The sequence below is a fragment of the Phacochoerus africanus genome, chromosome 14, assembly GCF_016906955.1.
Source record: "Phacochoerus africanus isolate WHEZ1 chromosome 14, ROS_Pafr_v1, whole genome shotgun sequence".
NCBI lineage: Eukaryota > Metazoa > Chordata > Mammalia > Artiodactyla > Suidae > Phacochoerus > Phacochoerus africanus.
The window spans coordinates 52,798,554-52,819,216 of record NC_062557.1 but is presented as its reverse complement, the minus strand read 5'-3'; the positions used below and the strand labels follow the sequence as shown (position 1 = coordinate 52,819,216).

General features: G+C 49.0%; 1 protein-coding gene and 3 non-coding genes across 5 annotated transcripts; 2 read left to right on the top strand and 2 right to left on the bottom strand.

Moving 5' to 3' along the window:
- Nucleotides 1-110: 110 nt before the first annotated feature.
- TRNAS-GCU (transfer RNA serine (anticodon GCU)) lies at nucleotides 111-192 on the bottom strand. The gene has a single exon. It is a non-coding gene; the product is annotated as a tRNA-Ser (tRNA).
- Nucleotides 121-7,854, top strand: TMEM107 (transmembrane protein 107). 2 transcript variants are annotated; one of them, XM_047757402.1, is made up of 6 exons: nucleotides 121-1,879; nucleotides 4,726-6,072; nucleotides 6,247-6,314; nucleotides 6,417-6,517; nucleotides 7,264-7,360; nucleotides 7,584-7,854. In XM_047757402.1, exons 2-6 carry the CDS (start codon nucleotides 5,986-5,988, stop codon nucleotides 7,651-7,653), a joined length of 423 nt encoding a protein of 140 aa, XP_047613358.1. In that variant the 5' UTR covers nucleotides 121-1,879; nucleotides 4,726-5,985; the 3' UTR covers nucleotides 7,654-7,854. The 2 variants fall into 2 exon arrangements, with proteins under 2 accessions (XP_047613358.1, XP_047613359.1); XM_047757403.1 differs by lacking the exon at nucleotides 121-1,879 and having other exon boundaries at nucleotides 4,416-6,072.
- Nucleotides 621-692, bottom strand: TRNAW-CCA (transfer RNA tryptophan (anticodon CCA)). Its single transcript has one exon. It is a non-coding gene; the product is annotated as a tRNA-Trp (tRNA).
- A 395-nt stretch (nucleotides 7,855-8,249) lies between the features above and the next one.
- LOC125115318 (U8 small nucleolar RNA) lies at nucleotides 8,250-8,385 on the top strand. Its single transcript, XR_007132031.1, has one exon. It is a non-coding gene; the product is annotated as a U8 small nucleolar RNA (small nucleolar RNA).
- The last annotated feature ends 12,278 nt before the right edge of the window (nucleotides 8,386-20,663 follow it).

Here is a 20,663-nt window from a genome sequence, read left to right as displayed (position 1 = left end):
AGTGTGAAAGGGTAATACAGAAATCGAATCCCGGCAGACAGACGGTAACAAGAGAAATTCTTATTCGGGGAAAAGAATCACAAAAGTTACAGGCAGAGGTGTCTGCCAACCGACGAGGATGGGATTCGAACCCACGCGTGCAGAGCACAATGGATTAGCAGTCCATCGCCTTAACCACTCGGCCACCTCGTCCGCGGGAGTCCTGCTGAGGATCGCTTCTCTGGGGTCTGGACTCTTACTTCTCATGAAGCGTGAGCACACCGTGTCGCAAAGTGAGTGCGTCGAGGGATCCTGCCCAGCACCGCGAAAACGACTGTCAGGGCTATGGCTGCAGAACAACCTTCTAGCCTGCGCGAGAGCCCGAACTTATCGGTCGAGAGATCGGGAGCGCGCGTCAGTCCTCAGCAGCCCTGCTTTCGGCCCACATTTACATTACCCAGGTCTACCACCAAAACTATCGTGAGATCGTTGGGCTCCCATGACGGGGAGGAACGAGACTTCACGCCAGGGACCCTCCCCTTCCGGCCCCTACTAGGTGTTTCTTCCTTGACCTGGGCGGTGGGGCTCCAACAGAGTTGAAAATGGGAAAACTGACCGAAAGATGAGGGAAAAAAAAGAGCTGACCCCGACGTGATTTGAACACGCAACCTTCTGATCTGGAGTCAGACGCGCTACCGTTGCGCCACGAGGTCGGCCGGCCGTAAGGCTGCACAGATCCCTTCATGATCACTGCTCGGACCGGCGGCCAGGGTCCCGGCGTTCGAGGCGCAAGAGCCGAAGACCTTCCAGAACCTCTAAAATCCTGAGGCGTGGTGCCTGCGCACTCCCTCCCGCCACGTGGGACCCGCAGGGCCTGCCACACCCCGCAGGGCAGCGGCTTTGCGGGCTCCTGGCTCCGCTGATCCTCCGACCCCGCCCCCGGCATCTTGCAGATGACCAGGTGGCCCAGAGGCAGTTACCTGGGGAACGCAGAACGCACAACTCAGCCGGGACGGACTTGCACAGAAATACGTGGAAGGACGGATACCTGGCGGAACGTGGTGGAGCCGTGCCAGAGCTCCGGCCACATGGAGGTGAGAGATTAGCTCCTCCAGCGGTGTGTCCTCCTGGGCCGCACGTTACAGTCGCCTGCACAGCTTTCCAGACAGCCACTCACACGCCCCAGATTTGGAGATTCTGATTGAAAGGTCCAGGGTAGAACCCCAGCATCGGTAACTTTGTCACTTTTTACAGTTCTGAAGAATAATTTACCTACAATGAAATGCACAGATCGTAAGTATTATTTTGGTGAGTTTTAACAAATTCAACCCACAACCCTTTCAAGATGGAAGACTTTTCCTTCACCCTAGAAGATTCATTCTTGTCCTTTACCAATTGATCCCGGCTCCTCTCTTCCCAGAGACAACCACTGTTCTGATTTCCATCGCCATTAATACCTGTTTTTTAAAGCTCCCCAAGTGAGACAGAACCGGGGACTTCTAAAGAGGGATACCAGAAGGTGGCAGAGACCTTCCCCATTTGCTTCTTGAAGGATGAGAGGAGTTCAAGGGGCCAATATGGCGAAAGAAGTCAGGCTGTGTCACTCTTATCTTTGTCTAAAAATGATGTATAAACAGTCTCCTTTGATCACTTTGGCCGTCCTAGTTCTATGAGACAGGTGCGTACAAATTAATTGGGTTTTTCCCTCCTTTCAGTGTCTTGAACCAATTTAATTATTAGGTCTGTTCAAAGACCTCTGGGAAGATTAAGGGGGAATTTCCCTCTCCTGGACAGAACTATTTGGCGATGCCTGAAATTCGCTTCAAATTCGCTGTGGAACTGGGAGGGATTGGCCATGTAGTGGTGTAATTGCTGAAGCAGAGTGGAAGACTTCAAAGAGGTTCGTTGTGCTATTTTCTTTATTTTTGCACTTTTGAATGTTTCTGTGATTTAAAAAAAAAAAAAAAGTTTTTCCAGATGATTTGATGAACAGTTCAAATGCTGGGACCTGTGGGTTCCTAGCGACCCCTAGGAATTTGGTCGCTGGCAATACCTTCTGTGGCCACAGGGTGGCACCAAAACTCGCTTTTGTGAGACGAGAGCAGGCTTCTCTGAACCAAGGTCGTGAAAAGTGACAGGACAGACTTAAATGATTGCTGTTTACTAATTCACAATGTGAACTGCGACTACCCTGTTCTATCTATAGGTCGCCAGGGCAGGGAGGCTCTTATGAGCAGAATGCCCTAAACTTCCAGCTGCTGGAGCCCATGTCATGCTTGACCTCTCCCTTTTTCTCACCCACCCTCGGCAACATGTTCAGACTTTATCGTCTAACCATCTCTAGATTCCTTCCACTTTACTCCACCTCCTGGTCTACCCTGGTCCCATCTCATCCTGTCCTTCCTGGGTAACTCTGGCTTCTTCCCAAACCTTCTGCTTAAAATCTTAAAATCCATTCTCCATCTTACAACCAAAGTCATCTGTGTTTATGATGCAAATCTGAGCCTACCCCTCCCCATGGCTGCAAGGCCATGTCCCTCCTCTCATCCCACCTCGCCGTGACCTCTTCCCCTTCCATTACTAGGCATCTCTCTCTCTCTCTCTCTCTCTCACACACACACACCTCTGTTTCTGTCCAACAAACACACTGGGCCTATTCCCACCTAAGAAACTTTGCACTTGCTCTTCCTCGCCTGGGATGCTCTTTCCCCCGAGCTTCACACAGCTGACTTCTCTTCATTCTGTTTGCTCCAGAGACCTTGGAAAAATTGTGCAAACTCAGGTCCCGGGCTTTCCTCACTTTCACTCTGGGACAGTGCTCCCTTCAACCTGTGAACACTCAGGCGCCTTAAACTGTCTGGGGGTGCTTGGCTCCCAAGGCCTGGGCTTTCTATTCCCAGGAGAAAAGTCCAAACAAGGACATTCTCTTCCACAGAGGCAGTAGAATTATCCAAAAAATCAGGAAATTAACACTGACCCAATGCTATTTCTAGGCTAGAAATCTTATCAAATTTGCCAATTGTTTCACTGATGTTCTTTATAATAAAAAGTTTTTTTTTCCTGATCCAAGATTCATTACGATCATACATTCAATCACTCGTGGCAAATTTGTCCCATCTCTTTAGTTTCCCTTAACCTGGGAGAGTTCTTCGGTCTTTGCCTTTCAATGATTTTGAGGAAATATCTTTTGACTATCTCTTTGTCTTCTAAGTTTTTTCACCGACTGGTTTATGTATTTACTATTGACAGAGTTGATTTACAGTGTTGTGTTATTTCCAGGTGTGCAGAAAAGTGATTCAGTTGTACATATATAACTGATTTCTTTTTCAGATTCTTTTCCCTTGTAGGTTATTACAAAATAATGGATATAGTTCCCTGTGCTATACAGTAGGTCCTTGGTTATCTATTATATATACAGTAATTATGTATATGTTAATCCCAAACTCCCAATCTATCCCTCCACCCCTCACCCACTGGTTTAGAAGAAGGAAATCCCTTTATTCCACTGGAGGCCTGGCAGAGAGAAAAGCATTTCCTCGCATTCCTGACCACATTACCTAAAACAAAGTTTAAGAAAAAACGACCCCTTTTCTTCTTCATTTCCCCCCTCTTTTAGGGCCAAAGCCGCAGCATATGGAGGTTCCCAGGCTAGGGGTCAAACGGGAGCTATAGCTGCTGCCCTACACCACAGCCACAGCAACGTGAGATCCAAGCCACATCTGGTACCTACACCACACCCACTGAGCAAGGCCAGGCATCGAACCCACATCCTCATGGATACTATTCAGGTTCCTTTCTGCTTCACCACAATGGGAACTCCCCCAAACGACCCATTTCAAAGACATTTTCCTTGACCACATTATTCTAATATTTCCCTTAAAATTTTTTTCTTTATGGTGCTATTATCATACAGATTTATTATTTGTTTTCATATTTCATGTCAGTCTCTCTGACCCCCACAAAGGTAGAGACTTCTGTCTGTTCCTCAAGTACAAGAGCCCAGCACAGTGCCTGGGACTTACTAGCTGGTCAATGAGTATTTGTTGAATGAATGAAGAAATAAAAAGTGCCTCTTGGGCTTGTCGTTTAAATCAGCCTAGAAGCATGAGATGGAGAGTAGTGATAAAATAAGTTGTCACATATTGAGATCTAGGGAAGTCATTCTGGCTGACACATGAGTTAACCTGAATTTTATGCTAACTAAAATAGCCTCTTTGGGAGGTCCCCGTGGTGGCTCAGTGGTTAATGAACCCGACTAGTATCCATGAGGACAGTGGGTACAATCCCTGGCTTCGCTCAGTGGGTTAAGGATCCAGCGTTGTCTGTGGCCTGTGGTGTCGGTTGCAGATGCGGCTCGGATCCTGTGTGGCTGTGGCGCAGCTCGGATTCAATCCTTAGCCTGGGAACTTCCATATGCCGCAGGTGCGGCCCTAAAAAGACACACACACACACACACACACACACACACACACACACGAAAGCCTATTTGTGGCCTGTCAAACATTCCACATCTGCTTTAATTGTTATAGAAACAGGCACAGGAACCAGAAGAAAAGAATACCCACTGTTAAAAATAATGTGCCCTCTTCCTGGGGTGCCAGTGCTGGCACTCCCTGGATGATAAGACTCCCTTCCCAGGTGCCAAGGCCATACTAACTCACTGCATAGGTGCTGGTCTGTTTTTTTTTTTTTTTTAATCTTGAAGAATTGCAGCCCTGACTTGTTTAATATTCTTTGTTCTGACAGGATATAATACAGTGCTGGAAATCATGCATCTTCTGAGCAGTTTCTAAGAGTGCTATGGGAAGCAGCTTCCGGGCTACTCGGTAGTTTGGCTCAAATGAAATTTTCTTCAATTCTTATTTTAGATCCTTTATTGATTATTATCATTGGCAACGGGAAGAAGAGAGATGATGCAGTAAGAGGGTAGGGAAGTCCCTGTGAGGTTGTGCATATGAGAAATGAACTCCGGCCAGAACTTTCCGTTCTGCCTGGAACCCTTTTGAGGCCCAAAGGTCAGGGAGGTCGCTGATAGTCAGAGATGCTTGGATAGTAGCTGGGCAAAGTCGAGTGCCCACGCCTCAAAGAGATACGGAAATCCTTGCAGAGTCTGCATCGACGCCCTCGCTCCCGGCCTCCCGGGACGCAAGGCCTCATTCCCTGCCTCCACCCCCATCCCCAGCCCTTTCTGGTCCTCTTTGTTCCCTCTCTTCCCCAAACACACCTCTTGGGGCACATCCTAGTCCAAGAGAGCGGGCCACTTTCCGCAATGTGCAAATCCCTCACCAGTCTGAGCAAAGGTGTCTGGGGCGTGGGGGAGGGGGAACTAGAATCAACGAAGGTGCAGGTATGGGATCCTCCAACGACCAGGGGCTCCGGGACAACAAGTGGCAGCCGGACAACATAGGCACATCCACCTCTCCACGTTCGGCCCGGGGCACGTGGGAGCTAAAGGAATGCGGAGGAGGGAAGGAGAGAGAGCATCCAGGCCTCAGGCATAGACAGCCGTGTCCGGAGGTTCATCCGGGACAACGCAGCAGGGGTTGGGGGTCGGGCTGCACCCGGTGTGGGCATCCGGAGAAGAAGGGGGGGGTCCCAGGCTAGGCCCGGAGGGTTTCCGTTCGCCGGCGCTGCGCGGGCAGACTGGACGATGCAGGGCAGCGCCACCGCACACTCGGTGCTGACCTCTCGGCTGCAAGTGACCAGGCAACGGATCATCGGCCTCCGCCGGGCCGGAATCAACTGCGACGGAACCTGACTTGCAGTCCCCCGAGGGCACGCAGCTGCTTGACAGTTTAATGCTCTCGCGAGATTTTCAGAGATCCGGTCGCAGCACCAGCTACCGCGGTTACCAAGGCAACTGGGCGGTGCCAGCGCGAGCGGGAAGGAGGCGAACGTCGAATTTTTGTCTGCTAGCCTAGGAGACTTGAGGACTGGCCCTCCCCGAGTTTCCAGCCCTAGAGACCCCGGCCTCTGCTCCAGGCAGTACCCCGTCCCCTGGGGGCCATGAGCCGGGTCTCGGGGCTCGTGCCCTCTCGCTTCCTGACGCTCCTGGCGCATCTGGTGGTCGTCATCACCTTATTCTGGTCCAGGGTAAGCCCCACGGCCCCGCTCCGTTAGTCCACGCTCCCACCTTGGAGTGGTCCTGGCCCCACTCTACACCTCTCCCCGGGGGCTTTACCCGGTCGGGTCCTTCCCCCACGCCCCCGCCCCCACCCCGCCACCGCCGCCCTCTCTCAACTTCTTTCTTTCTGCCCTGCTCCTCAGGACAGCAACATCCAGGCCTGCCTGCCTCTCACGTTCACCCCTGAGGAGTATGAGAAGCAGGATATTCAGTGAGCACCTGGGGCAGGGTGGTCAGAATTAAGCAGTCGTGGAAGTGAAGGAGTCTTAGAAAAAGTTCAAGAGGCCTAAGCCCACACCCTTCCTTTCTGCAGGCTGGTGGCAGCGCTTTCTGTCACCCTGGGCCTCTTTGCAGTGGAGCTGGTCGGTTTCTTCTCAGGAGTTTCCATGTTCAACAGCACCCAGAGCCTCATCTGTATCCTTTCTTCTGTGCACCTTTCCTGCACCGGCCATTTTCATCACAGCTCCTCTCCGCCACCTAACTAGGCCTTTCTGGTACATTGGTGTTTGTTCTAGTAGGCAGAGTCCCTCCAGTTGAGAAATCTTCTTAGGCACCGTGGGAGATTTAATACAATCTTTGGGCATCTGTTAAGCTCCTGCTATGCATCGGTCACTGGAGATCTCAAAATGGGAGTAAAACACAATTTTCTACCTTGAGGAAGAGTTAGACACAAACAGACATCTGTAATTCCGTGTGATAAGCACTGTGCCACGGGATGTGTAAAGATATGAAGCTTGTGGGGACACAGGCGAGACAGAGGACGTGAGGGAGATGGATTAGGGAAGGCTTTTGGTACTTGAATTGTGGTCAGGAAGGACCAGGGTGCTGGAAAGTGATTCCAGCAGAGAGTATAAGGTCACAGAGTGCTTGGAACAGATGGGGAGGCTACTACCTCACTTGAACGGTCCAGGCTAGATATGGGGTGGGGGTTACTTGAGGTCCCAGCTGTGCAGACTCAGCTCCTCTACTCACATGGCTGCCCTAAAACTCAGGATTCAGGGCTGCTGGCTCTGGCCTTTGCAGTGTGGTAAGAGGAGCAAGAGGTACCCCGCTTCCTAGGATGTAAACCTGAATGTAGATGCCAGACCCCAAACCGGCCTTTTCTGACCCATTACTACCTATTGATCCAAAGGATTTCCTTGACTCTAGTGTGTTCCAAGCCATTGGGGCTCACTGTAGTGCATCTGTGGCCCTGTCCTTTTTCATATTTGAGCGTTGGGAATGCACCACGTACTGGTACATTTTTGTCTTCTGCAGGTACGGTAGCACCCAATGTTTGGGCATGGGAAGTAACATTTACTCTAAATCTGAAGATTTCCCTCACCCAGCTCTTTACTCCATGTATAAAATATCAGGTCCACTCAACATCCTTTTTTGAAGTCCCCTCCCTCCTACATTTGGGGGTGGGATCTCAGGCTTGGGGATTTGGATTTTTTTATTGGATGAAGGGGACCCCGAAACCATCACCTATCTTCCGCAGTGCCCTCCCAGCCGTCACTGAAATAGCGTTATTCATCAGCGTCTTTGGGCTGAAAAAGAAACCTTTCTGATACCTTCATGACCGGAAGTACGGATGAAGGCTGGAAGAGCGAGGGATCGCTCACCGTTCCTGGAAGAAGGAAGTCATAGGCTCCAGCTCTTCCTCCAAAACTGCGTCATGGAGGGTATCGGTGTAATAGTAATTATCTCTCGAGTCTGAAATTATGTGTGCTTTGCTTATAGTTCTTTGTAATAAATATATATTTAGAATATGATCGACTTATAAAAATTTCAGATGAAAATTGGGGTGGCCAAAGTGATGGCTGTTTTTCTAGGCTTGCGGACTGTAAAATAGTATATTAGCTTTTATTTTGGTTATTACGGTAGAAGTCTGGCGGGAGGGTGGGCGGGGATATGTAAATAAGGCGGCACTTACGGGCGGGACACCCGGCTCGTAAGTGAGTGGAGCATTCTGGGAGGAATTAGCTTATGCATTTTTGATAGCCATATGGAAAAACTTATTTTAAAACATTTAGAAATAAATGTAGCAAAAGATACAGAAGAACCCAAGTAGGCTTAGTTGCTCGGACCAACGCAGTGTTTACTCATCCTATCTTGAAGAGGAATCTTTTTCCCAGAGTGCGGAATGTCACATTAAGTGTTTTTATCGTCAGGTAGGATAATCCTTACCTGTTCCTCCTTCGGGAGGGCAGAATAGAAAATGATGATTGGAGCTCGCATGACTCGTGATTAACGGCTCTGCGTAATCAGGACTTGCAACACCCTGATTGCTCCTATCTGATTCTTCCTGACGATCAAGCGATTTTATCAGGGTCTTCACAGTTAGAAGGGTGATGTTGTAGGGATAAACGTTATACTTATTAGTTACGTTTTTTTTTTGTTTCTTGCTAGTACGGACGTTGTTGTAGTGGTAACTCCTCAAATCTTCTCTGCCGCAGAGCAGGCTTCCTTTTTTGTCTCGATGGCTGCAGTTTCCACCGGAAGTTTGGTCCAGGTTCTGGATCCAGTCAGTAGTCTGTAGGGAACTCCCTGCTTCGGCCTGGGAGGTGGTGATGAGAACACGTTCGAGAGAGTTCTGCTTCGCATTATATACACAGACTGCAGGAGTCTGAAGGTCGGTGTTGAAGCTTGTGTATTCTCAGGGTCATGTTTTTCAGGAAAGATTCATTACTGAGAGGAATGGTGGAGCCCCGGCATCCCTGGAGATGCTTTCTGGTGAGGCCTACACACACACATAATTTTATCCTAGCTCTCTGTCCCTTCTGGCAGCCCTTCATTCTTAGTATCACTCAAAAACCAAAACAAAGCAAAAAACAAAAACTGAGCAATTACTATATGCAGAGCGCTGTAGTACTGAGGGAATAAATGTGAATATGCTCGGTACTCGCCTTGGCCCTCACAGATACATGATAGATATGGCTCATGGAGGCAGACAAGAGACAACTTCTAGTATTCTCAGAGTAATTTAATAGCGAATTATGATAAATGCTATAAAGGCGACTATGGAGGCTATGGAGTAGGGATTAATTTGCCCAAAGTGGTAGAAGTGTTGCTTCTCCGGGAGCAGTTTGAGTGAGGTCGTGGAGTGTGCCTGAAGCAGATGGGCAGGGGGGTTGGACATTGTGGGCCACAGTTGTAGCTTGACCAGGAAAGTCACATCCCACTGCAGTTTGGGTTTCACCACATCCCCAATGGTGTGCTCTACCAATTTGTGAAAGCTGACTTTTTGATTTTTACAAACATTATGGACAGGTTGTTAAAATCAGCTACTATCAAAAATTATGTTGGAGTTCCTGCTGTGGCGCAGTGGGTTAAGAATCTGCAGCAGCTCAGGTTGCTGTGGAGCTGGGGGTTCCACCCCGGATCTGGCTCAATGGATTAAAGGATCCAGTGGTTGCTGCAGCTGCAGGTGTAAGTCACAGCTACGGCTTGGATTCAATCCCTGGCCCAAGATCTTCCGTATACCATAGAGTGAGGCTATTAAAAAAAAAAAAAAAAAAAAAGAGGAGCCCTTCTAGGGTTCCCTTCGTGGTTCAGCTGTTAATGAACCTGACTAGGATCCATCAGGATTCAGGTTCGATCCCTGGGTTCGCTCAGTGGGTAGAGGATCCAGCTTTGCTGTGAGCTCTGGTGTAGGTTGCAGACGGGGCTCAGTTCCCACGTGGCTGTGCCGTAGGCCAGAGGCTTCAGTTCCCATTCGACCCCTAGCCTGAGACCCTCCATATGCCCCGGGTGCAGCCCTGAAAAGCAAAATAAAAAAAAAAAACAGAGAGGAGTTCCTGTTGTGACCTAGTGGGTTAAGAACTGGACTAGTATCCATTGAAGATTTGGGTTCTATCCCTCGCCTCCTTCAGTGGGTTAAAGGATCCAGTGTGGGTGGTGGCTGTGATCTGGGTTGCTGTGACTGGTGTAGGCAGATCCCCCTAGCCTGGGAACTTAACATATGCTGAGAGTGCAACCCTAAAAAGATTTAAAATATATATATTTTTTAAAAGTTAAATTATGCAAACTCGCAATTAAATAAATTACATTTTCATTTTGTTCTACTGTCTTTTTAGGCACGGATCGAACCCGTGGTCTATCATGGATACTAGTCAGGTTTGTTAACCACTGAGCCACGACAGGAACTCCGTAAATCATGTTTTTAAACGGAGGTGATAAATAATCAAAATGCATTATTTCTTGGTTATATTCTAAATGTGCTATTATATGCCTTTGAGGTTATTTACCTTTATTGTATCTGTTTGGTGGGAATACTATAAAATGATACTGCTATGTTATCTCTTTCCAACTTAGTGACATCGGTTTAGTAGTTTGACAATGGCCTGAATAGGAGTATTTACACTACAGAATTGGCCAATGCTACCTATCAGGCTTTGTTGATTGTCTAGATTTAAGAAGGTGGTAGGGGTTCCCATTGTGGCTCAGTGGTTAACGAATCCAACTAGGAACCATGAGATTGAGGGTTCAATTCCCTGGCCTCGCTCAGTGGGTTAAGGATCTGGCATTGCCGTGAGCTGCGGCTCTGGTGTAGGCCAGCAGCAACAGCTCCGATTAGACCTCTAGCCCAGGAACCTCCATGGGCCGCAGGTGCGGCCCTAGAAAAGACAAAAAAAAAAAAAGTGATGGAAAAAAATGTGAATAATGCAGAATAAATCTTTTTCTTGTCTGTTAATTGTTACATCATGAATAGCCACCCCCAAAAATGGAGGAAATATTCTCCCAGGGTTTGAAAACTGTTATCAGATTCAGCAAAGAAGTCACTCAAATCATTGAGGAGCCTGTGAAGTTTCATATATCTTCAGTATTTCATTTTTGTCATAAAAATGTAAATAAAAATATCAACCAACATTCATAAATGAAGATACAACTCCATTTATGAAATCATGGATACAAAAGTAGAATTTGCAATAAAGAACATTATATATATGTGTGTATATATATGTGTGTATGGTTTTTTGTTTGTTTATTTGTTTGTTTTTGCCTTTTAGGGCCACACTCTTGGCATATGGAAGTTACCAGGCTAGGGGGTTGAATCAGAGCTACAGCTGCCAGCCTGCACCACAGCCACACTAGATCTGAGCTGCATCTGTGACCTATACCACAGCTCACAGCAACGCTGGCTCTTTAACCTCATGCATAGCAGCCAGGTTAGTTTCCACTGAGTCACAACAGAGACGTGTGTGTGTGTGTGTGTGTGTGTGTGTGTGTGTGTGTGTGTGTGTATATATATATATATATATATATAGTTTTTTTTTGGGGGGGTCTTTCTGTCTTTTTAGGGCCTCACCCATGGCATATGGAGGTTCCCAGGCTAGGGGTCTAATCGGAGGTGTAGCTGCCGGCCCACACCACAGCCACAGCAACGTGGGATCTGAGCCGAATCTGTGACCTACACCACAGCTCACGGCAACGCTGGATCCTTAACCCACTGAGCGAGGCCAGGGATCAAACCCTCAGCCTCATGGTTTCTAGTCAGATTCGTTAACCACTGAGCAACGATGGGAACTCTGAGAATTGTATATTCTGTTTGCAGATTCTGTGTTAAACATCCTTTATATCAGTAAAATTTTTAAAAATTATTTTTAAGGTGTTCCCTTTGTGGTGCAGCGGAAACGAATCCGACTAGGAACCTGAGGTTGAGGGTTCAATCCCTGGCCTTGCTCAATGGGTTAAGAATCCCTCGTTGCTGTGGCTGTGCTGTAGGCTGGCAGCTCCAGTTCCAATTTGACCCCTAGCCTGGGAACCTCCATATGCCGTGTGGGTGAGGCCCTAAAAAGACTAAAAAAATAATAAATAAATCAAAATAAAATTATTTTTAATATATTTTAATGGAGTATAAAAGTTATGTTAGTTTAGGTGTACAGCAAAAGAAATCAGTTGTACATATACACATATCCATTCCTTTTTTTTGGTCATTTTGCCTTTTTCTTAGGCGCTCCCATGGCATGTGGAGGTTCCCAGGCTAGGGGTCTAATCGGAGCTGTAGCCACCGGCCTACACCAGAGCCACAGCAACATGGGGTCTGAGACACGTCTGCGACCCACACCACAGCTCATGGTAACGCTGAATCCTTAACCCACTGAGCAAGGCCAGGGATTGAACTCGCAACCTCATGGTTCCTAGTCGGATTCGTTAACCACTGTGCCGCCACGATGGGAACGCCTCCGTTCCTTTTCAAATTCTTTTCCCATATAGGTTATTACAGTGTGGAATAATTTACCCTTGCTCTACAGCAGGTGCTGGTTACCTGTCTATCTTAGATACAGTAGTGTCTGTATGTCGGTCCCAATCGCCTAATTTATCCCTCCCCCATATATCAATAAAATTGATTTTTAGGAGTTCCCGTCGTGGCACAGCAGTTAACAAATCCGACTAGGAACCATGAGGTTGTGGGTTCGATCCCTGGCCTTGCTCAGTGGGTTAAGGATCTGGCATTGCCGTGAGCTGAGGTGTAGGTTGCAGACGCGGCTCGGATCCCGCGTTGCTGTGGCTCTGGTGTAGGCCGGTGGCTACAGCTCCGATTCAACCCCTAGCCTGGGAACCTCCATATGCCGCAGGAGTGCCCCAAGAAATAGCAAAAAGACAAAAAAAAAATTTGATTTTTATAATTAACTTTGTACCTGCATACATGAATACTTTTTTTGGAAAGTAAGTTTTTTGTTTTGTTTTGCTTTTTAGGGCCACACCGGCGGCATGTAGATGCTCCTAGGCTAGGGGTCAAATTGGAGCTACAGCCGCTGGCCTACATCACAGTTCACAGCAACACCAGACCCTTAAAGCACTGAGGGAGGCCAGGGATCGAACCTGCACCCTCACGGTTCCTAGTCGGATTCCTTTCCTCTAGCGCCACATGGGAACTCCGAAAGTGAGTTGTTAAACATTTATCTGCGCATACAACCCCAAGAAACTGCTCATCACCAATGACTTTCTTGTTGGTAAATCCAGAGGTTTCTCAGACTTCAGCTTGATCTCTTTTCAATATGCTCACCACTCCCCCGGTTGAAATTTGTTCTCTGTTTCTGAAAATTCGTTTCTCTGGCTTACCTCCCGCTGTTCTAGCTGCTCCTTAGGTTCATCTAACGAGTACTGACCGCGAGCGCACAGGCGGCCCGTCCCTGGGGACACACTGCTGCATTGTCTCCCTCACTGGCCCCTTAAATGCTGGTGGTCACTACTCCTTGGGTGACTTTATCCACCTCTTGTCTTCATGCTCCTGGGCTCCATGCCCTGACCGTTGTTGTTTGTTGGTTTGGCAGTGCCCATAGCATGTAGAAATTCCCAGGTCAGGGATCAAACCTGGGTCACAGCAGTGACGCAGCCTCTGCAGTGACAAAGCCAGATCTTTAACCCACTGCATCACAAGGAAACTCTTTGCACACGCTCGCCACGGCCATGGCTTTTTTTTTTTTTTTTTTTTGTCTTTTGTCTTTTTAGGGCCTCACCCGTGGCATGTGGAGGTTCCCAGGCTCGGGGTCTAATTGGAGCTACAGCTGCCAGCCTACACCACAGCCACAGCCACGCCAGATCTGAGCCACGTCTGCAACCTACACCACAGCTCACAGCAACACCGGATCCTTAACCCACTGAGCAAGGCCAGGCATCGAACCCGCAACGTCATGTTTCTTAGTTGGATTCGTTTCCGCTGCACCAGGATGGGAACTCCTCGCCATGACTTTCCTATGTGAGCCCTGGCCCAGGGAAGAAAGACTGGGAGCAAAGGCTGTGGAGCCAGCCGCAGGTGTAAGGTACACCCTCTCTCCTCGGCTGTATGATCACCAACAGGTCACTTAACCTGCCTGTACCCCAATTCCTTCATCCACACTCCAGGAGCAGCTGATACAAGCACTTCAACTATCTCTTAGTCAACACCAGCGACGCTGCCAATTAGCGTCAAAAATAGATTTTCACTTTATTGTGAGATTAGTGGCTTTATTAATCAGCATAAGCCAGTCGTGAAAAGACAAATACTGCTTGATCTATTTATATGACGTACTGGGGGGAGACTCAAATTCATAGCCATGGAAAGTAGAACGGGGGTTGCCAAGGGCTGGGGGAGAGGAAAATGGGGAGTTGTTTAATGGTAGAGAGGTTCAGTTTTGCAAGACAAAAGAGTTCTAGAGATTGGTTGCACAATAGTATGAAAGCACTTTTTTATCATTTAAAAATAGAGTATTTTTTATAATTTAAAAATAGAAGACTAAAATTCCATAGGGAAAAGGGATAAGTCAATAAAGGTTATCAGGAGTTCCCATCGTTGCTCAGTGGTTAACGAATCCGACCAGGAACCATGAGGTTGCGGGGTTCGATCCCTGGCCTTGCTGAGTGGGTTAAGGATCCGGCGTTGCCGTGAGCTGTGGTGTAGGTTGCAGATGCGGCTCGGATCCCGCATTGCTATGGCTCTGGTGTAGGCCAGCGGCTCCAGCTCCTATTTGACCCCTTGCCTGGGAACCTACATATGCTGCAGAAGCAGCCCAAGAAATGGCAAAAAGACCAAAAAAAAAAAAAATCTATAGGAAAAATACTGACGACCCAATAAAAATGTAGAAAAAATTCACAGATATTTCACAGAAAAGGAGATATAAATAACTCTCAAATATATGAAGAGAGAGCTAGCTTCATTCAGGGTAAGAGAAATGCAAATCATGCCTACCCTACATTTGCATGGTCCAGAAAGTTTCATAGAGATTAAAGAGGGTATGGGTTCCAGTCAACAGGTCTCACCTGTTTGTTGCTAGGAGTACAAGGTGACAACATATCCAGCTGAGAGCAACTTGACAATATTCCATCAAATAAAAATCACAATCTCAGAGTTTCCTTTATGGCTCCTCGGTTAAGGAACCCGAGCAGGATCCATGTGGATGCGGGTTCGATCCCTGGCCTTGCTCAGTGGATTAAGGATCCGGCGTTGCCTTGAGTTGTGTAGGTCAAGGCGTGGCTCTGATCCCGTGTTGCTGTGGCCGTGGTGTAGGTCAGCAGCTGTAGCTGCGATTTGACCCCTAGCCTGGGAATTTCCAAATGCTGCGGGTGTGGCCCTAAAAAGAAAATAAAAATCACAAAGACCCATGCCCCTTGACCAGGGATTTTCCCCTCTAAGAACTAGCCCTATATATTTGCCCACGAGCGCATAGGCACTTATAGATTGTTCTTCGCAGGCTTGCTTGTTTTGGCGAAAGACTGGAAACAACAGTCTGTCAACAGGGGCTTGGTTAAATTTCCTTACGGTGTAATACCGTGCAGCCAACCTCATACACCATTGTGGAACAATCTCCAAGATTCTTTCTTGACTGACAAAAGCAAGTTACAGAACAGTTCATGCAGTTTCTTACATTTGTTTTAAAAACAAAACAAAACAAAGGAAAGCTATGTGCACAGAGGGGGGCACGCTGTACTGGCAGAAACTGGTGGTTGAAGGGCAGAGGCTGGGAGGGTGGGAGACTTTCTTCATATGTTCTTTTGAACTTTTGGAATTAGAGGGATTTTTTAATTAAAAAGTTTTTATCCTTTTTTTTTTTTTTTTGAACTTGCGGTTGTTTATTTATTTATTCACTTTTGGCTGCTCCCGCAGCGTGCGAAAGCTTTGGAGCCAGGGATCTAACCTGCACACCACAGCAGTGACGATGCTGAGTCCTTAACCTGCTGAGCCCCCAGGGAACTGCAGAACTTTTGGAAGTTGAAATGTTTTTTTTCTTTTTTTTTGGAAATTGAGGAATTTTGAAGCACATTCATTTTAAAAAACCCAAAACCCAAAAAAGTAGCTTTTTAAAAGAACTTGAGCTTGCAGCTGCTTATGATCCCTGTTTGGAAATGAAGCTAAGTGAGAGGCCAGCAGAGCTGGAAACAGAACCAGATCCCTGATGACGTCACGAGGGTGCCTGGATCCTGCTGTTTGCAGCTTCATTCCAGTCACGTGAGCCCTGAGTCTCGCTTCTGGTTTAGGTCTGTCTGAGCTGTGTTGGCGAGTGTCTTGAGCATTACATCCAACATCATGGTGGGTGTTCCCCCCCCCGCCCCCGCTTCCAGCTTTATTGAGGTATAATTAACAAACATGCTGTGTTTTAATGATCTCTTTTCTTGTGAATTATTGTGGCTCCCGGCGCCAGCACAGTGCCTGGGATTGTAGAATGAAAGAGCCCTCATTTAGAATTTATCTATAAAATAGAAACAGACTTACAGACATAGAGAACAGACTTGTGGTTGCAGGGCGGGCGGGGGGGGGGGGAGTGGGAGTTTGTGATTAGCAAATGCAGCGGATTAGTATTACAGGTTGGATAAACAAGATCCTACTGTATAGCACAGGGATTTATATTCACTATCCTGTGATAGCCTATTCTATTCCTGATAGAAAAGAATATGAAAAAGAATTTATACCCGAATGGCTTTGCTGTTTGGTGGAAAGTAACATTGTAAATCAACTATACTTCAATAAAATCTTTTAAAAAAGAACCTTCATGGAGTTCCCGCTGTGGCTCAGCGGGTTAAGAACCCAACTAGTATCCATGAGGATGTGGGTTTGGCTCCCTGGGTTAAGGATCCGGTGGTGCCACAAGCTGCAGTGTACACTGCAGACACAGCTCGGATCTGGCATTGCTGCGGCTGTGACGTAGGCTGGCAGCTGCAGCTCTGATTCCACTCCTGGCCTGGGAACCTCCACATGCCGCAGGAGCGGCCCTAAAAAGAAGAAAGAGAGTGGGGGTGGGGAAGGAGGGAGGAAAGAAGGACGGAAGGCTAGCAAAGAAATCTGGAAGAAACAGATACTACAGAGAACAAGGAAAAAAAAAAAAAACAACTTGTGATTGGAAAATTTAAAAAAAAAAAAAGGGGAAATGCATATAGTCCGTTAGCATTTGTATTCTTTAAAAGAAAAAAAGCAGTATCTAGGTCTATGTTTGTCTCTGAAACAATCATTCCAGAGCATTCCTAAGACTGGAAACAGCAGATGTGTGGAGTAGCCGCCTTGGGTGGCTCAGAGCAAGGGTTTGTTGTTCACCCTCCTATGCGTAGATATGTGTACATACACACACACATATATATACGTATATATATATATATATATTTTTTTTTTTTGCTTTTTATCCAAGCCACACCTGTGACCTACCCCACGCTCACAGCAACGCTGGGTCACCGACCCACTGAGTGAGGCCAGGGATGGAACCCTCATCCTCATGGATACTAGTCGGATTCGTTTCTGCTGTGCTACAACAGGAACTCCCTCTCTTACATTTTATGAATTTTGTTTGTTTCCTATTACCTAGTTTAAAATATAATCATGAATTTAAAAAACTTATAATCACTGTTTTCAGGAGTTCCTGTCGTGGCACAGTGGAAATTAATCCGACTGGGAACCATGAGGTTGCGGGTTCCATCCCTGGGCTCACTCAGTGGGTTAAGGATCTGGTGTTGCTGTGAGCTGTGCTGTAGGTCACAGACACGGCTCAGATCTGGCGTTGCTGTGGCTATGGTGTAGGCTGGCAGCGACTGCTCCGATTAGACCCCTGTCCTGGGAACCTCCACATGACTTGGGTGTGGCCCTAAAAAGACAAAAAAAAAAAAAGGGAACTGGAGGCAGGTGGCACCCAAGTAGGGCACCTTGCGCTCAGCAGGTGCCTGGCAGTTTCCCTTCCCTCTAGGACCCCAGGGCTTGGCAGGCAGCCCCCAAGCCTTCCAGATTGGAGGGCAGAGCCAGAGGTCACGGGTAGGGTAGATGACTACAAGGGTGGCGGGGTCAGCCCCTCGGGCCGCATTCCAGGCAGCATTCCCAGGGGGCCGCTTCTCCTCATTAGAAGGCCTTTTCTTTACCTTGCCGTGTTGAGGGACATACAGGTCTCTGAAATTAATTATTAGTTGGGTCAGTTTTGATTCATGTGGATGGAGCAGCTTCATGAGTCAGCGTGGCAATGACCCAGCCCCCTTCCACCCCGACCTACAGTCAGTTGTTAGAAGAGGAAAAAACAATAAAGGAAAACTATTGAACATCATGAAAGGTTTCCTCCATGTCATCTACAGCAGAATTCCTGGAGGTCCTCATTAGAAGTGAACTTGGACCTCCTCCCACATCTTTGGAAGGAGCCTTGACAGTGGCGCCCAGAGAACTGGCTGCCAACCCTTGACGAGGGCTTGAATCGGAGCTGCAGCTGCCAGCCCACACTGCAGCCATAGCAACATGGGATCCGAGCCACGTCTGGGCTCCACGCGGCGGCTCACGGCAATGCCAGATCCTTAACCCACCGAATGAAGCCAGGAATCGAACCCAAGTCCTCATGGATACTAGTTGGATTCGTTTCTGCTGCACCACATCGGGAACTCTGCAGATGCATTCTCTTTCTTTAGTTCCTTTTACCTCTGTTTTGGGTCTCCACTCTATCTGCTTGCAGAAAACATTCTCTTAGTCATTTCCAGGTGAACTAGGTCTCCCCATCCCGCCTCTTCTCCTGCCTCCAGCACTGATCTAAATTTGGGGAGTTCCTTAGCACCCCAGCAAAAGTGGGGTGGGTGGAGAGAGCTGCTCAATGAGAGTCCTGTCTTCAAGATAAATCCTCCTGAGGCTCCGCCTCCATGGATCATACACAGCCTCACCCAGGGCGCGCAGAAGTTCCCAGGCCAGGCACTGAACCCATGCCACAGCAGCGACCCAAGGATCCTTAACCCACTGTGCCACAAGAGAACTCCATGCTCCCATCTCGATTCTGCTGCTGCTGCCCCCAGACTCTGAGGGCAACAGCAATGTGCCAGCTTTCCAAGCCACACCCCATGGCCTTAGCTCCTCCAATTTATCCCAGGTTCTGTCCCTTGCACGTCCCCTGGACCTGACCATCCAGGAATGCAGATCACTCCTAACCCCCTGTCTAACATCTTGTTTGGTCCTCCACTGGTTGCCCCCTGCCAGCTTAGGGTGTTGGGACAGGGTGGCGGTGGGAAGCCCGGCCTCTTTGTACCTCCTTCCAACCTTATCTGTCTTAGACACAGACACCACAGCTTTTGAACTTAAAAGCCTGGAATCTGGCATTTTTGTTCTCTAGCTAGAAAGCAGAGTAGTCTCAGGGCCAAAAAGCAAGAGCTAGCCCCTGCAGCGTCATCTAGGACCCTCAGGGAAGCTGTTCTTTTCTTCCTTTTCACATTGACTGAGCCACCCAGACACTGTGTGTGTGTGTGTGTGTGTGTGAGTGCATGGGACCAGGGCAGTGGCAGCGCCCAGGAGGGGGAGAAGCTGAGAGCATCGCATCTTAGATCTGCTGAGTCCCCGCACCCCGAACACACTCCCTGTTCACTCACCTCCCCCACACAGCTGGGAAATGACACCTCTGGTGACAGAGCCTGGCCCAAGCTTCTGCTGGGAGGGGGTGGGGTGCTGCATGGGGGAGGTTGTCACACCCGGAGGCCCTGGGAGGCCTGGGTGGGGGAGGGAGGAAGCCAGCTCCTGTTTGTCTCAGAGACCAAGGCCACCAGCCCCCTCTGCCCACTTCCAGGGTTGCAGTGAGCACCCTCGCTCCAGGGCCACTAGCCACCCCCTCCCCGCAAGGTACCACCTTCTTTACTCTTGAGGCTACCCCACAGGACAGGCAGCTCACCTGTTCTCAGCCTGTCCTCTCTGAGGGGACCAGTCCTGCTGAGAATGAGCAGAGGGGGTGTGTGAACTGCTGGGTCTGTTTGGAGGATCTAAACAGAGACAAGTCAGGGATGGAAGGGGCCGGGGATAATCTCCTACCATGTCCCGGATCAAGCCATTTAACAAATAGCCCTGTAGTGTCTAGTATGTAATCTATTTGGGGTCCAGAGACAGGCAAGGGGCTATCCAAGGTCACACCCACGACGCAGGGGCTGCCTTTGCCTCCTTACTGTCCTGCCCCCCCAGGGAAAAAACAAAAGGTAAAAGCTAAAGTTCTGTCCTTTCGCCTGGGGTCAGAGGCTGAGCCCTCCTGCTGCAGGGTAGCTGATCCAACTCTGGGTCAGGGCCAGGTGTGGGCCAGTCTGCAGGCGCACCTGAAGCAGCGCCACGGGGCAGCCTCTTGCCTTCCTCCTAGGCCCCTAAGCTTGCCTCATGTCGGTCAGGCCCAGGCTGCCAAGGACCCCTGGTCTGAACCCCAGTTGTGAGGAGAGAGTTCCTTGTCCCCAACTCAAGAGCCCCAGACCTCCTTTGAGATCTCCACCTGCGGGCAAGCGTTGGGGGACCAGCTGCCACCACTCCGCCTCAGCAGCGGGGTCTCGCCTGTCTGCATCGCCCCGGAACCTGCACTTGACCCTTCTGATTTCCCATCTCCCGCCCGTATCTGAAATGCCCAAGACCGGTCAACAGGCGTTGGGACCGTGGGGGCGGGCTGAGACCTGGGTCGGGGTGGGGTGCGGACGGGTCTCACGGAGGAGGAGGAGGAGGAGGCGTTTGGGGCCGAGGGGTACCATCAGGGCCGGGCCGTGGGTGTGGGTAGGCCGCGGCCTCCAGGCTCGGGCCGTGGAGGGAGAGGCCGCCCGGCGGGCTGCGCTCCCCGCGCCCCGCCCCCTCGCCCCGCCCCCGCGGCCCGGCTGCCGCCGAGTGGCCCGCGGCGCCCCGCCCCCGCCCGCAGTG

What these genes read in the sequence shown, in the direction of transcription:
- TMEM107 (XM_047757402.1), top strand. Translation starts at nt 5,986, where the DNA reads ATGAGCCGGGTCTCGGGGCTCGTGCCCTCTCGCTTCCTGACGCTCCTG. An exon ending in TCACCTTATTCTGGTCCAGG is followed by an intron (nt 6,073 to 6,246) that starts GTAAGCCCCACG and finishes CCTGCTCCTCAG; the next exon opens with GACAGCAACATCCAGGCCTG. An exon ending in TACATTTTTGTCTTCTGCAG is followed by an intron (nt 7,361 to 7,583) that starts GTACGGTAGCAC and finishes TATCTTCCGCAG; the next exon opens with TGCCCTCCCAGCCGTCACTG.